We start from the raw sequence: 12,648 nt of genomic DNA, 5'->3' as shown, positions 1-12,648 counted from the left end.
TTAAGTTGAATTTGTGTTAGTCTTGCCCCCACATTTAGATTTGAGCATGTTGCATGGCCACGCTAGAGATGTGTAGACTTATATTGTTAGTGTTGTTTTCTCATTACTGAGTGTACTGATGGAACAATAAATTGATTGGAAGCAATCTATGACTTGAAGATTAAATATGCATGAATCTTGTGTATTAATGGCTTGATATATCCAATCTCCAAGGATCCATCCATGCTACAACCTGAGTTTACTAGACCTGGTCTTTGATTTTCTTCCTTTTAAAAAATGGATAATTTTTTCAGTTGAATTCTTAAGCTGTATTTGAGTATAAAATTGTCTGTGTTTGCTTTCTTGCACATAACTATCTGTTTGCTTTTCTTGAGCATACCTAAAGAAACTGGTGCTTGACAATGCAAAGAAGGAAATATTACAAGCATGGGCAAGCCATGTCAAGAACTAAATTAGATTTTGTTTGTGCTTTTTAGTGGAGATGATTTGTGTAGCCTTGATAAAGATTTATTTTTTCCATAAATAATTGTAGTTTATGTATTTCTCATGTTATAATGGAATTGAAATTGATGAGTTGTGTGTGATTCTTCCTATACTGAAAGGAGGAAACAGAACATCTTCAGAAACAGCTTGAAACATACGGTTTTTCAAACAAGAAGAAAGGACGGAAGGTGTCTTCATCTCAATTTATTCACACTCCAATGATGGATACATCATTTCTAAGTCAAATTGATGCAACACAGCTGCAGACACAATCCCTACCTGGTGAGTTTTTTTGGACAAATTACAAATACAAGAGTTTTTCATGGTCCTGAATACAATGGTAGTCTTCCTATTTGTGAATTTGGAAGTGCAGATCAATTTATTTTCTGAAAAATGCGTGTTTAGAAATTTGGAGATTTTTTTTGTATACGTCTCTAAAATTTTCCAAGGGATTTTGCTTGGTTGAAGCAATGAGTTCTTTATGGAGACCCTGGTTCAATTCCCAAGGGGGACATCTTTGTGAAATTCGAAGTTGTGACTCTTGGTCTTCCAATTGTTGTTTCTAGTGTGGCTGCTCATAATGAGCTTGAATAGGCTTGTAAGTTTCATGTTGTTGCTCGAATGAGCACAAGATTTGTAAATGATATTTAATATAAAAAGAAAAATTGTCCAAAGATTTCAGTTGGTTCTTGAAGGATTTTTTTATTTCATCTAAGTTGCTGGATAGGAATCAGTCAATTGGGTAATGGTATGGGTGTGTGTATGGTATGCTGGGGTGGGGTTTTTTTATAAGGAGCTGGCTATATTCTAGGTATGCGTATAAAAAAGGAAAAATAAGACAGATATTTGCAGTCTAAAAAAGGAATTAGGTTCAGAAGACCACATATCATCATGCGCTAGGTAATAAAACTTCCATAAATATTATAAATGTGAAATATGATATACTAATTCATTAAATTTGAATGTCATTATAAATATTTGTTATTCTTAAATATTATGACTAAATAAACATTTTTTTATTTATCAAACTACAGTAGATTTTGGAATTTAAAACTATAAACTTTTTAAGAAAAACAAAGAAAGTAAAACTAAAAAAGACAAAGCAAAATGAACAAAAAAATATTCAGTGCTTTTCTAAAGGAATTTAGAACTAAAGGCCATAAAAAGAAAGATTGATGAAACAAATTATAACCCTAAGTTTGATTTCAGTAGCTTTTATGTTTGATGCTTTTTCCCAATTTAAGAAGCTTAATAAAATAAATTATATCCCTAAGTTTGATTTACTGTCCTTTAGAAAGGACCTTGATTGGGGGTTTGATCTTTGTTATTATTTGCTAACTGGTTATTGCTGAGGTTTAGATTGCTAAGTCTGTTTGCTGCAACTTGTTTCCTGTATGTTGTTGAGAGTTATTAAACACACAAAATGCCTGTTACTTATCACAGCACCTGTATGCTATTATTGTCAGTTATTAAAAACACAGAATGCATAGTGTGCTGGTTCTTTAGTGTTTGGGGATGGTTGTTAAGGGTTTTGTTAGTTAAAAAGCATAAAAAATTGCCTTGGAAGTTTTGCTGATGTTGAAGTTCATCTGGAATTGTTTCGGAATCATCATATCCACCGTGGAATCATTGGGTATTCCTGGCATTGTTTGCACACAATTCAAACCCCTCAAATTTGAACCTTTTTATTTTCTCATGTCCCCTTTTCAAAAGTAAAATAACTTGTAGACCTGTAGCCTATTTCTTTATTTTCTGTAAGATAGGAGATAAGGTTAGGGAGCTAATTTAATAATAATATTTTAAGCTGGTTCAGTAACTTTATTTCAGGCTATTATAAAAGAACAACTTAAATATTATTATTGTTTTAAAAATGGCCATCTAAATGGGACATTATAAGGCCACATATAATATTTAATTAAAGTGTTCACAGATACTTTTGGAGGGAGTTTTTGGAGGGAAAAATGTTCAAATTAGAGGGATGTAAAGGATATTACAAAAGGAATAGAATTGTTCAATCATCCATTGTTTATTGAAATTAAAGCCTTTTTTTGGGATTGAGAACTTCTGTTCATCTTATCATCCAAGGGCAAAAACTCTTGGATTGTAGGAGGAAAACCCTCTTAGTTTTGAATCTGGATTGAATATAAAAAATCCTCATCTTTTGTAGGTATTTCCATTTAAGGAATAGCATTTGTGCTGAAAGCGCACAATTTATTTTGCTACAATGCCGCCACTACAGTGCTGCTACAATACTGCTATAGTACCATGTTATTGTTATTCTGAGGAGTATTTAGAACAACAGTTTTTATTAGTAATCGTTTGCATTAGCGACTCTATTCTGCTCTGATGATTGCTACTATAGCCATATGAGTTGGAACTTCCTGTTACTTGTTTATCTATGCAATTTTGAATTACAAATGGATGAGGATTGGCTGTATGCAGCTATTTACATCAGTAAGTTAATATCAGTTTTCTGTTTTGTAAGTGAGTTGTATTAAGTTTTAACATTACCTCTTATGCAAGAAGTTTGATCATTGATGTTAGTGTTAACATGTTTCTGGTTAGTATTGCAATATTTCCTTGCTATTGCTTAGAAATAAAATACTATAAATTTAGAGTTAACAAAATTCTCAGAAAGGGACATTACAGATTTTAGCTTTAATATTTATTTTTACATCTGAATATACGTTGAGATTTCCTGCATACCAAAGGAACTGTTTGTGCAAAGCAACTTGGTTTTTTTCGAGTAGTAAACGGAGTTATGTTTCAGGCCATGACAAAAGACAAATTAGTAAAAGTTGCCATTGACAGGGATCACATCATAATGTTTTAGATTCATCATAATTTTAAAGCCCTTCTCGCCTCATTGACGATACTTGAACTTGTTATTTTAAAGTTGCATGGCTTTCATCATGGAAACAAAAGATGGTTTTATGGACTCTTTCAATACCCTTTTAGATTCTATATATCTCTTCAATAGCCTTGTGCTTGAGTTTCTCATGTTCATTCCCCGACCTCATCTAACTTGTGGATAAAGAATTATGGAGCACTTCATCATGGTTATTCACAATGCCCCTTCTGATCAAGCACTGATAGTTTGGAGCTAATGGCCTGAACCTGGTACCTTCCTCAAAATTTGCTTCATGTACAGGTGTACCATGATCAGCCTATATGAGCAATTAAAATGACAAAAAAAAATACACCGTTTGTACTCTTATGAATATTTTTCTAGAATGCGTCAATAGGCTCTGTGCTGAGAGGTAGAGGTAAGTACACGACTTTCAAGTAATGCAATCTATCAACTGTCCAGTGATTCTCAGTAGGAATACAGCAGTTATGCCCAAACAAGGTTAGCAATTGATTCTTCTCAGAATAAATCTCCTACACTTACAAATTCTTTAATCCCCATGCTCAATCAATGGCCTTTTATAAATTTATTTGTGGTAGCCAAGAATTTGGTCTTGTACTTGTTCTTTGATTTAACTGTGCTATCTAGAGTTTTTGGATAAGCACACTTTTGATGTATAGGCTATAGATCTTAGGAGAGGTTCAGGGGGAATAACCAACTTTCTCATCATTTACGAATATTTTAAGATATATATTAATGCTCCTATCATTGTATTCAGTTTTCCTACGATAAACATGTCTGAGATGAGACTGCTAGATTTTGCAAGTTTGGTTTCATCAGATATTTAGATTTTTCAAGATTGTTTATCATAGAGTTGTTAGTATAAAATATAATATAATTTATTAATTTATTTTAATCCCAGATAAAAAGAAAGAATTTTCTCACAGGTTTCTCTATTAACAAGTACAAAAGACGTTTGATGGAAAGTCATTCTTTGATTTATCATCTTATGAAATGTTTTTATATGAAAAACCGTTGTTATCTTTTGCTAGGCACAGTTGAAGCAAAAACTTATTTTATACATGGTTGAGCACATTTAGAGTTTAATTAGCTTTGTTCATATTTGACATAGTTCAAAAGCAGTATCTTAATTTTAGTCAGAGAATTGATTCTTCAATCTTGTTTGCAGTGTTAAAAAATATCTTAATTTATTTGAGTTGTATATAGACTCTATTTTATGGCTTTTCTGTTTGAGGATTTATAATGCAGAGGAAACCAATTAATGATATTTGAATAGACATAATCTCAGGAGTTTTATTTGTGGCTTAACTTTCACATGTTTCATTGAAATAAGTAATCACACATCTGTATATAACTGTTAGCTTTTGTTGTACTATGGTCCTTCACTTCTAATGAAAGACTTTGATTGTTTGCTCAGAGGTAGCACTTTATTTTATTTATGCTTTTGAACATCTACATTTTCTGACTTTGAACTCTAATGTTGAATATGTTCTAAATTTGCTACTTCATAATTAATGATAAATAGGAGATTTATCTGTCACAGATTTGTTTTTTTTTTAATATCCAGCCATGAAATTCAGCCTCACAACATTGGAATCTTCGGAGTAGAACTTCTAGTTTATAAATGAGTTTTTATTGATGGAACTTCACTCATTTACTTCATTTCCTGGTCTCACATTTAGATTTCTTTGTTTGAGTTACAGAAGGTTCACAACCTCCTGTTTTGGGTAAGCCACCAACTGTTAAAAATAAACCTCGTGCAGCTCCAGCATCACGTAGGTAAGAGTTATATCATTTGAAATCTTGGGGGGATTTGCTTAAACTGGCTCTTTTCCATATTATTCACTTTTGTTGCACTTGTGCAGGGCTAAGCAAAGAGGTGTTCATTTCACGAATAATGATGACTAGCTAAGCAAAGGAGATTATAGCCATGGCTTGTGTTTAGGCAGTATATCAGGTGTAACTATTAGGTGATTCTGTAATTGATGCTTCCATAAAATTAAATTCATAGAATAAATGGGAAAAAAAAATTCCAAATTGTAGTACAAAAGAAAGAAATTACTATGTTAATCACAATTGGCCAAAGCAGGTCAATAGGACTCTGAATAAGTTTCGTTTACATTAAAAACTTGATAGGATACTAAGATTTCTGGGATCTAAAACTGTTTGGCCTTTGAAGAAATCAAGCAGTTTCCCCAGAAAATATTCAGTATGTCTAGAAACGTATTTATGACTGAATTTATTGTTTAGATATTTTAGGGCAGAAAGGGAAAACAAGGTTGTATCAGTAAGTTGTAGAACGTATTTACAGGAAATGACTGGAAACTTCTCAAAGCAAGCTGTGAAATGTATATTTAGTATCCCTATTTTAATAGCTTCTATATGTTTTGTAAGTTTTTCAATCTTCCCTAGCACCATTTATGAATTTCATTTGATTTCTCACTTCAATTGCACAGGTTATCTGCTTGGCTCTAAAGTGCTTTCAGTGACATTTAAAATAGGATAGAGTACTGTACTTTAGACCCCCCTCCACACACACACACACCTACTGGAAGTTCTGATTTGAGCTTGTCTCAGAATGCAGTTATGATATAAAGAAATTTGAATTGCAGGGAATAGATTTGTACTAATGATATTGAAGAAATAACATCCAACCTTCAATGTTCAGAATACCCTCAACTGGAGTTAAACGTTCAGAGTTGATACAAAATGTAAACATCCATATATGATTAATAACAATACCCAGATGGATAAATGTTACCGTATTGACATTACAGACATACCCATAAGATGTAACGGGACAATATTGTTTGAAACCAACAATTTGTCTTCTATACAATCCCATGCCTAATAAAATGGTCTTCTTAGCTGTAAATTGAAAGCCAGAGGTCAGTAAACTTAGGTGTCACCTCTTCATTGGAAATCACACCCCAATGCTAGGTGACTCAACTCTAATATGCCCATACCCTAGGAAGTTACCCTCAGACCATTAGTCTTCTTGCCCTTTGAAAATGTACAGTCTGCTTGTGGGAGGAGGGGTAACCATCAATGAATGTAGAAAGGAGCATAAAAACTTCAATCAAATCTGTTCTTACTCCTGTAATCTGCACTGTGAATCTTTTGTTTAAACCAACAAAACAATTTCAGAATAACCCTAAATATGATTTCTAAATTTTAAAGGAAACCACAAATAAATCTCCCAGGTTAGATCTTTCACTAATGAAGAAGATGTTCCCTGCAAGGGGTTTTGTCCTCACAGAGCCATAGGGCGAACAAGTTCAATCTAACGAGTTCTATTATTGAAAATAAAATCAAGCATAACAAAAAATGAGCTCAAGAAGGGGACATTATAGTTCTCAACTTCTCCCTCTTTAAAATTGCTTCTTCCCTAGCAATTGCAATTCCAGATGCTGCAAAATCTGTTCATTTTCCCATGTAGGATCCTCTACTTATAAATTCTTCCACTTGATCAAGTGCTCTTCTGCAGAGTACAAACCCTATTGATAAGGAAATAGGATCATATTTAATACCTTTTATTTTATTTTATCTACATATCTCTTTATGTGATTAATGCACTCTCACCTGAATCTCCTTGTTGATATGATTGATCAAATTCTTCTTGCAGATTTGTACAAGTAAATTGGGCTACCAACTTGGAAGTATATCTGTATGGTTTCTTTCAATATAAGATGCAAATACAAAGGCTAGAGATTGCTGCAATATGTAATAACACTGTTCTTTTTCTGTGCGTTTCAAGTGCTTGGCAGATCTGATTAATTATACATATCAATAATCACAATGCAACCTGTTCATAATGTTATTTTTCTCAGATTGCTGCAAATGTAATAGCACTGCCATATATTTTGGTATGTGTGTTCCAAATGCAACATCCTCTTAAATTTATACATAGAGAATAGGTTATGAATAGACATGTCCCTTCATAGGACATTTCTATTCATTAATCAGATAATTAATATAATAACAAGTATTATGAACATTGTCTCGTAAAAGTGACAACTAAATCAGGGAATACAATCCATTATTGTTATGTTATGAGGTTCTTATAAATATATCGATCTTAATAAATTGATAGCAACGTTTGGTTATGTTTTTACACATTTAATGTGATAGATAGATAGATGAATAAATCGGTAACAACATTGGACTATTTTTGTAAACATTTTATATGATAGATAGATTGATGGATGGAGGGTTAGCTGGCTGGCTTGTTGGATAGATAGATAGGTCGATGGATAGGTAGATAAATAGATTGATGGATAGATAGCTAGGTAGATAGATGGATAGCTAGGAAGATAGGTGGATAGATAGATAGGTAGATATATAGATGGATAGATGCATAGGTAAACGGATGCATAGATAGATAGTTAGGTAGACAAATAAATAGGTAGGTAGATAGGTAGATAGGTAGATGGATAGATGGATAGATATGTAGATGGATGGATGGATAGATAGGTATATAGGTAGATGAATGGATGGATAGATTTGTAGATAGATGGATAGATAGGTAGGTAGATAGGTGGATGGATGGATGGATGGATGGTGGATCAATCCATTGATAGATAGATCAATTGATCTATCTATAAATAGAATTATCTAATAATTACTAATCAATGATAATAATGTTTAATTGATAAACATAATGATTGATTAAGACAATTTATCTCTTGATCAAACTAATCTGACCAAAGCTACAACATTAACACCTATACTCAACAATGCCCTATAGAATGAAAGATAAACTTCTCATCATCTAATGGCAGTAAACTTGATGAAGGAATTGCATTATGCCTAAGTGTTATTTTTGAGTTTGGACACGTGAAATACATTATGCACCTTATTGCTAGCAACTCTAGCTCATTATAAGCTATTTCTTCAACTCTTTTTGAGACTTTGAAAGGGCTATAGTATTAAGGCTTAAGTTTTTTCAACCTACTCTTTGTGAAAGTGGATTTTCTACATGGTGAAGTCTTAGATAAATTATGTCAATAACCTCAAAATTGCATTTTGTACAATGTTGATCAACATTCAAATATTGTTGGTTCTAAATGATTACATTATATTTGTTCCTCTGTAGCAAATCTCACACCTTAGGCACTTTACTATTCTCAAAGAGTAAATCAACAAAAATAGGAGATCGTACATGTATATTGACATGAATGGTGACATCTTGATACACATGGTATGTAACTAGTGCAGGTAGTGAACTCAATACCACTTAGTCCAAAAACTTTCCACCAAAAGAGGCTTGGGAACTTCTTGTTCCTATCACTAACCATACCCTTGGGCATACCATGAAGCTTGAAAATATCCCTAAACAATAAATCAACTACTTGTGACACTATATATGTTACAAATGTAAATGGCAGAAAATTTGAATGAATTAATCAGAGATCAAACTGATCTATATATACAAAGAGGAGAGTCGAATAGAATAGAAACATTCTATTCTAGACTATACTAAATATTAGAAACATTCTAATATTTACAGAGATATAATAAGATACAATAGTGAGCATTAAAAGGAAACATGAAGGTTATTTTAATACCCCCCCTTAATGCTCAATCTATTTACTACACCAATAGATCCCCTGAATTTAACAAACTTGTCAGGACCAAGGGGTTTAGTGAAAATATCTACTGATTGCTCTGAGGTAGGAACATAGCGTAACTGAATAGATCCATCTTCTACTAATTGTCGGATGTAATGGCAATGAAGCTCGATGTGCTTGGTTCGTTCATGAAACACTGGGTTCTTGGCAAGTTTGAGTACGCCCTGATTGTCTGAAAACAAAGAAGTCGGACCTACTTGAGGAATATGCATATCTGCAAGCATCTGCCGGAGCCAAACTGCTTCACAAGCTGCCTTGACAGCTCCTCTATATTCTGCTTCTGTAGAGGAGAGTGCATGTGCCTGTTGCTTCTTACTGGTCCAAGTAACTGTTGCAGATCCGATACTAAACACATAGCCAGAAGTAGATTTCCTATCATCAACTGAGCCGGCCTAATCGGAATCAGTGAATCCACTGAGCTGAGGAGTAGTACTCCTTGTGTAAAGAAGACCATAATCTGAAGTACCATGTACATAGCGTAACACACGTTTCGTTGCAATCCAATGATCAGTCTTGGGGTTTGTCATGAACCGTGAGATGTAGCTGACTGCAAAATTGAGATCAGGTCTAGTAGTAGTAAGGTAGATGAGACTACCTACTAGCTGCCTGAAGAGTGTTTCATCTACAGGAGGAGAAACAAATTGTGCGGACAATTTCAGACCAGTCTCCATAGGAGTGGAGGCAGATTTGCAATCCTGCATTCGAAACCTATCAAGCAAACTTCTGGCATACTTGGACTGAGACAAAAAAATGCTGTTGTCAGTCTGCCAAACCTCAATACCTAAACAATAATGAAGCAATCCGAGATCTGTCATATCAAAAGTTCTGCATAGATCCTGTTTGATTTCTGAAGTCAAATGTTCTGAATTTCCAGTAATGATCAAATCATCCACATAGACAACAAGAAAAAGAATATCATTACCAGAGTGTTTAATAGACAGATTACTGTCTGACGGACTATGCTGAAATCCTTGAGTAACCAAGTAATGATCAATCTTTATGTACCAAGCCCTAGGGGCCTGTTTAAGACCATAGAGGGCCTTCTGGAGTCTACATACTTTGTGTTTTGAACCAACAACCTTAAAACCTGGGGGTTGCGTCATGTAGACTTCTTCCTGTAATTCACCATTGAGAAAGGCGCTCTTCACATCCATCTGATGAACTTTCCAACCATACTGAGCTGCAATTGCAAGAAGAATGTGAATAGTGCTCATTTTGGCTGTCGGTGCAAATGTCTCCTCATAATCAATGCCTTTGCGCTGGGTGAATCCTCGAGCAACAAGTCTAGCTTTGTATTTGTCCAAGGTACCATCTGCATGGTACTTGACCTTATAGACCCATTTACAGCTAATGGGTTTCTTCCCAGGAGGAAGATCTGAAAGAACCCAAGTGTGGTTCTTTTGAAGACTCTGAAGCTCAGAATCCATTGCTTGTTCCCATTCTGGAATTCCTTTCGCCTCTGCATATATCTGGGGCTCAGGGATACTGTGGATGTTGGCCATAAGAGCTATATTAACTGTGTTGTGCTGAAGGCTCTTATTTCTGGAGGTTCTACCCTCAATGAGTTCATCAGGACGAAGATCACTAAGCGTTTGAGGCCACCATTTTGGCCGAAGAGTCGAGGAGCTAATATCAGATGCTGTCGGAATAGCTGGAGGAGAAGCAGGAGCAAGAGTTGTATTATCTGGAAGTGACTGAGGTGGTGTATCAGTAGCATTAGATGACTCATATAAAATAGAAGAACCTAAGTCAGAGATTGTTGAAGACTGAATCTCGGAATGTGGTGGGGAGTCAGAGAGCGGAAATGGTCCAAATTCCTCATCAAACACAACATCACGACTGAAGATTAAACGATCAGTATTTACATCAATCAGTTTGTAGGCCTTATGTGTGTGACTGTATCCTGTAAACACAAGTTTCTGGCTTTTGGAATCCAACTTAGTGCGTTTGGCATCAGGAATCCATACATATGCCAGAGAGCCAAAAACTTTCAAATGGTTGATCCTAGGTTTGCGACCAGACCAGGCTTCCTCAGGAGTCTTATGATTAACTGCAAGGGTGGGTGATCGGTTAAGAAGGTAGACAACTGTGGATACTGCTTCTGCCCAATATTTTTTGGGAACATTTCTATGTTCTAGCATAGCCCTAGCCATTTCTGTGATGGTACGATTTCGACACTCTACAACACCATTTTGCTGAAGGGTGTGAGGTGTGGTGAACTGACGTCTAATGCCATGAGTAGTACAGAAGGCAGAGAAAGTAGAAGAACATAATTCCCCCCCATTATCAGTCCTAAGAGTACGGATGGAGGAACCAGACTCTTTTTCTACTAGAGCTTTAAACTGCTGAAATACAAGAAAGGCATCTGATTTTTGCTTAAGAAAATATACCCACATTTTGCGACTGAAATCATTCACAAAGAGTAAAAAATACCTGTTCCCAGTAATAGGAGTATTCATAGGACCACATACATCAGCATGGACTAGCTGGAGTACTCCGTATGCCCGCCATGTTTCACCATTCTTAAATGGTGTCCTATGTTGCTTCCCTACTTGGCAAGCTCCGCAAACACGATGGTTCTGGGTCTGAATATTAGGTAGGCCATGGACTAAATTATCTTGAGCAAGTTGTGCTAGATATTGAATGTTCAGATGACCGTATTGCTGATGCCAAAGATTGCTAAGAGTGGATGATTCGGCGATGAAGGCATGCTTAAGGGAATCGCCTGAATCTACAAGCCTATAAATACCATGATCTTCAAGACCGGAAGCAAGGGTAGTGCAAGAAGCACGATTAATAATCGAACACTTATTTCCACTGAAAACGACATCCAACTGAGGGGAGTGCTTTATAATCTGACTAACAGACAGAAGATTATGTTTCATGCCAGGAACATAACATACATTGAGAAACATGAGTTTTCTTCCTCCAGTCTGAATCTGAACATTGCCCTTGTCGACAATATTGTATTCTTCACCGCCTCCAAAGATTACTGAGTTAGAATAGGGAGCGAATTCAACAAACCAATCACGCCTATGAGTGAAATGTCGGGAGGCACCAGAATCGATGTACCAGGCAGAAGATTTCACATGATTTGTAAGTATGCTGGCCATAAAGGCATGGTAGATAGATTCTTTCTGCTCTGAGTGTTGGGTAGCATTGGCATACTGTTTAATTGAGTTCGACTTCTGATGCTGTTGATACAGATGCTTATAATATGTGAATATTTCAAATGGCACAAACTTCGAGGTGAGAAAATGAAAGACCCAAAAAAATTGGAGAAGTACCCAGAAAAGAGCTCGAAAAACCCAGAAATAAAGTGTTGTCGGAATTCGGATCCGCTGGTTCGAAAATCGAGGCACAAAAAATGAGGCACCCACAAAAATCTGATGAAGACCCATTTGAGATTTCAAAAAACCCACCAAGAATATGTGATCAGAAAATTTTTGGAGGTCAAAAAACTAGGGTTTCGAGCAAAAACTTAGTTGGCAGCTTCGAAGGTCAGATTTGCAGGAAAAATGGCAGATATAGGCAGATTTTGGAACAAGCGGATTTGAGATAGACGAATCCAGGCAGATAAGGGCGGATTGAACACGTTTTCACTCACACAAAATGCCGAGTTGCAAAAAAACGGCGAGTTGCAGAAAAACGACGATAGAAACCCGC

At 35.4% G+C, this 12,648-nt stretch overlaps 1 protein-coding gene across 2 annotated transcripts in view; it reads left to right on the top strand.

The window, feature by feature from the left end:
* The window catches only part of LOC149575951 (uncharacterized), a 212,090-nt gene extending 206,336 nt beyond the window's left edge, over positions 1–5,754 (top strand). The window contains exons 5-7 of one of the 2 annotated variants that reach the window (XM_089816079.1): positions 603–765; positions 5,056–5,131; positions 5,218–5,754. In XM_089816079.1, coding sequence (XP_089672205.1) covers positions 603–765; positions 5,056–5,131; positions 5,218–5,260 — 282 coding nt within the window. In that variant the 3' untranslated portion in view covers positions 5,261–5,754. The remainder of the gene's footprint in view (positions 1–602; positions 766–5,055; positions 5,132–5,217) is intronic. The other variant, XM_089816080.1, reaches the window with a different exon arrangement.
* The last annotated feature ends 6,894 nt before the right edge of the window (positions 5,755–12,648 follow it).

Source organism: Cupressus sempervirens, chromosome 1, assembly GCF_028749045.1.
Source record: "Cupressus sempervirens isolate cs-2001-9-10 chromosome 1, ASM2874904v1, whole genome shotgun sequence".
Taxonomy (NCBI): Eukaryota; Viridiplantae; Streptophyta; class Pinopsida; order Cupressales; family Cupressaceae; genus Cupressus; species Cupressus sempervirens.
Note: the sequence above shows the minus strand (reverse complement) of the source record. Positions and strands in the feature narration are given on the sequence as shown.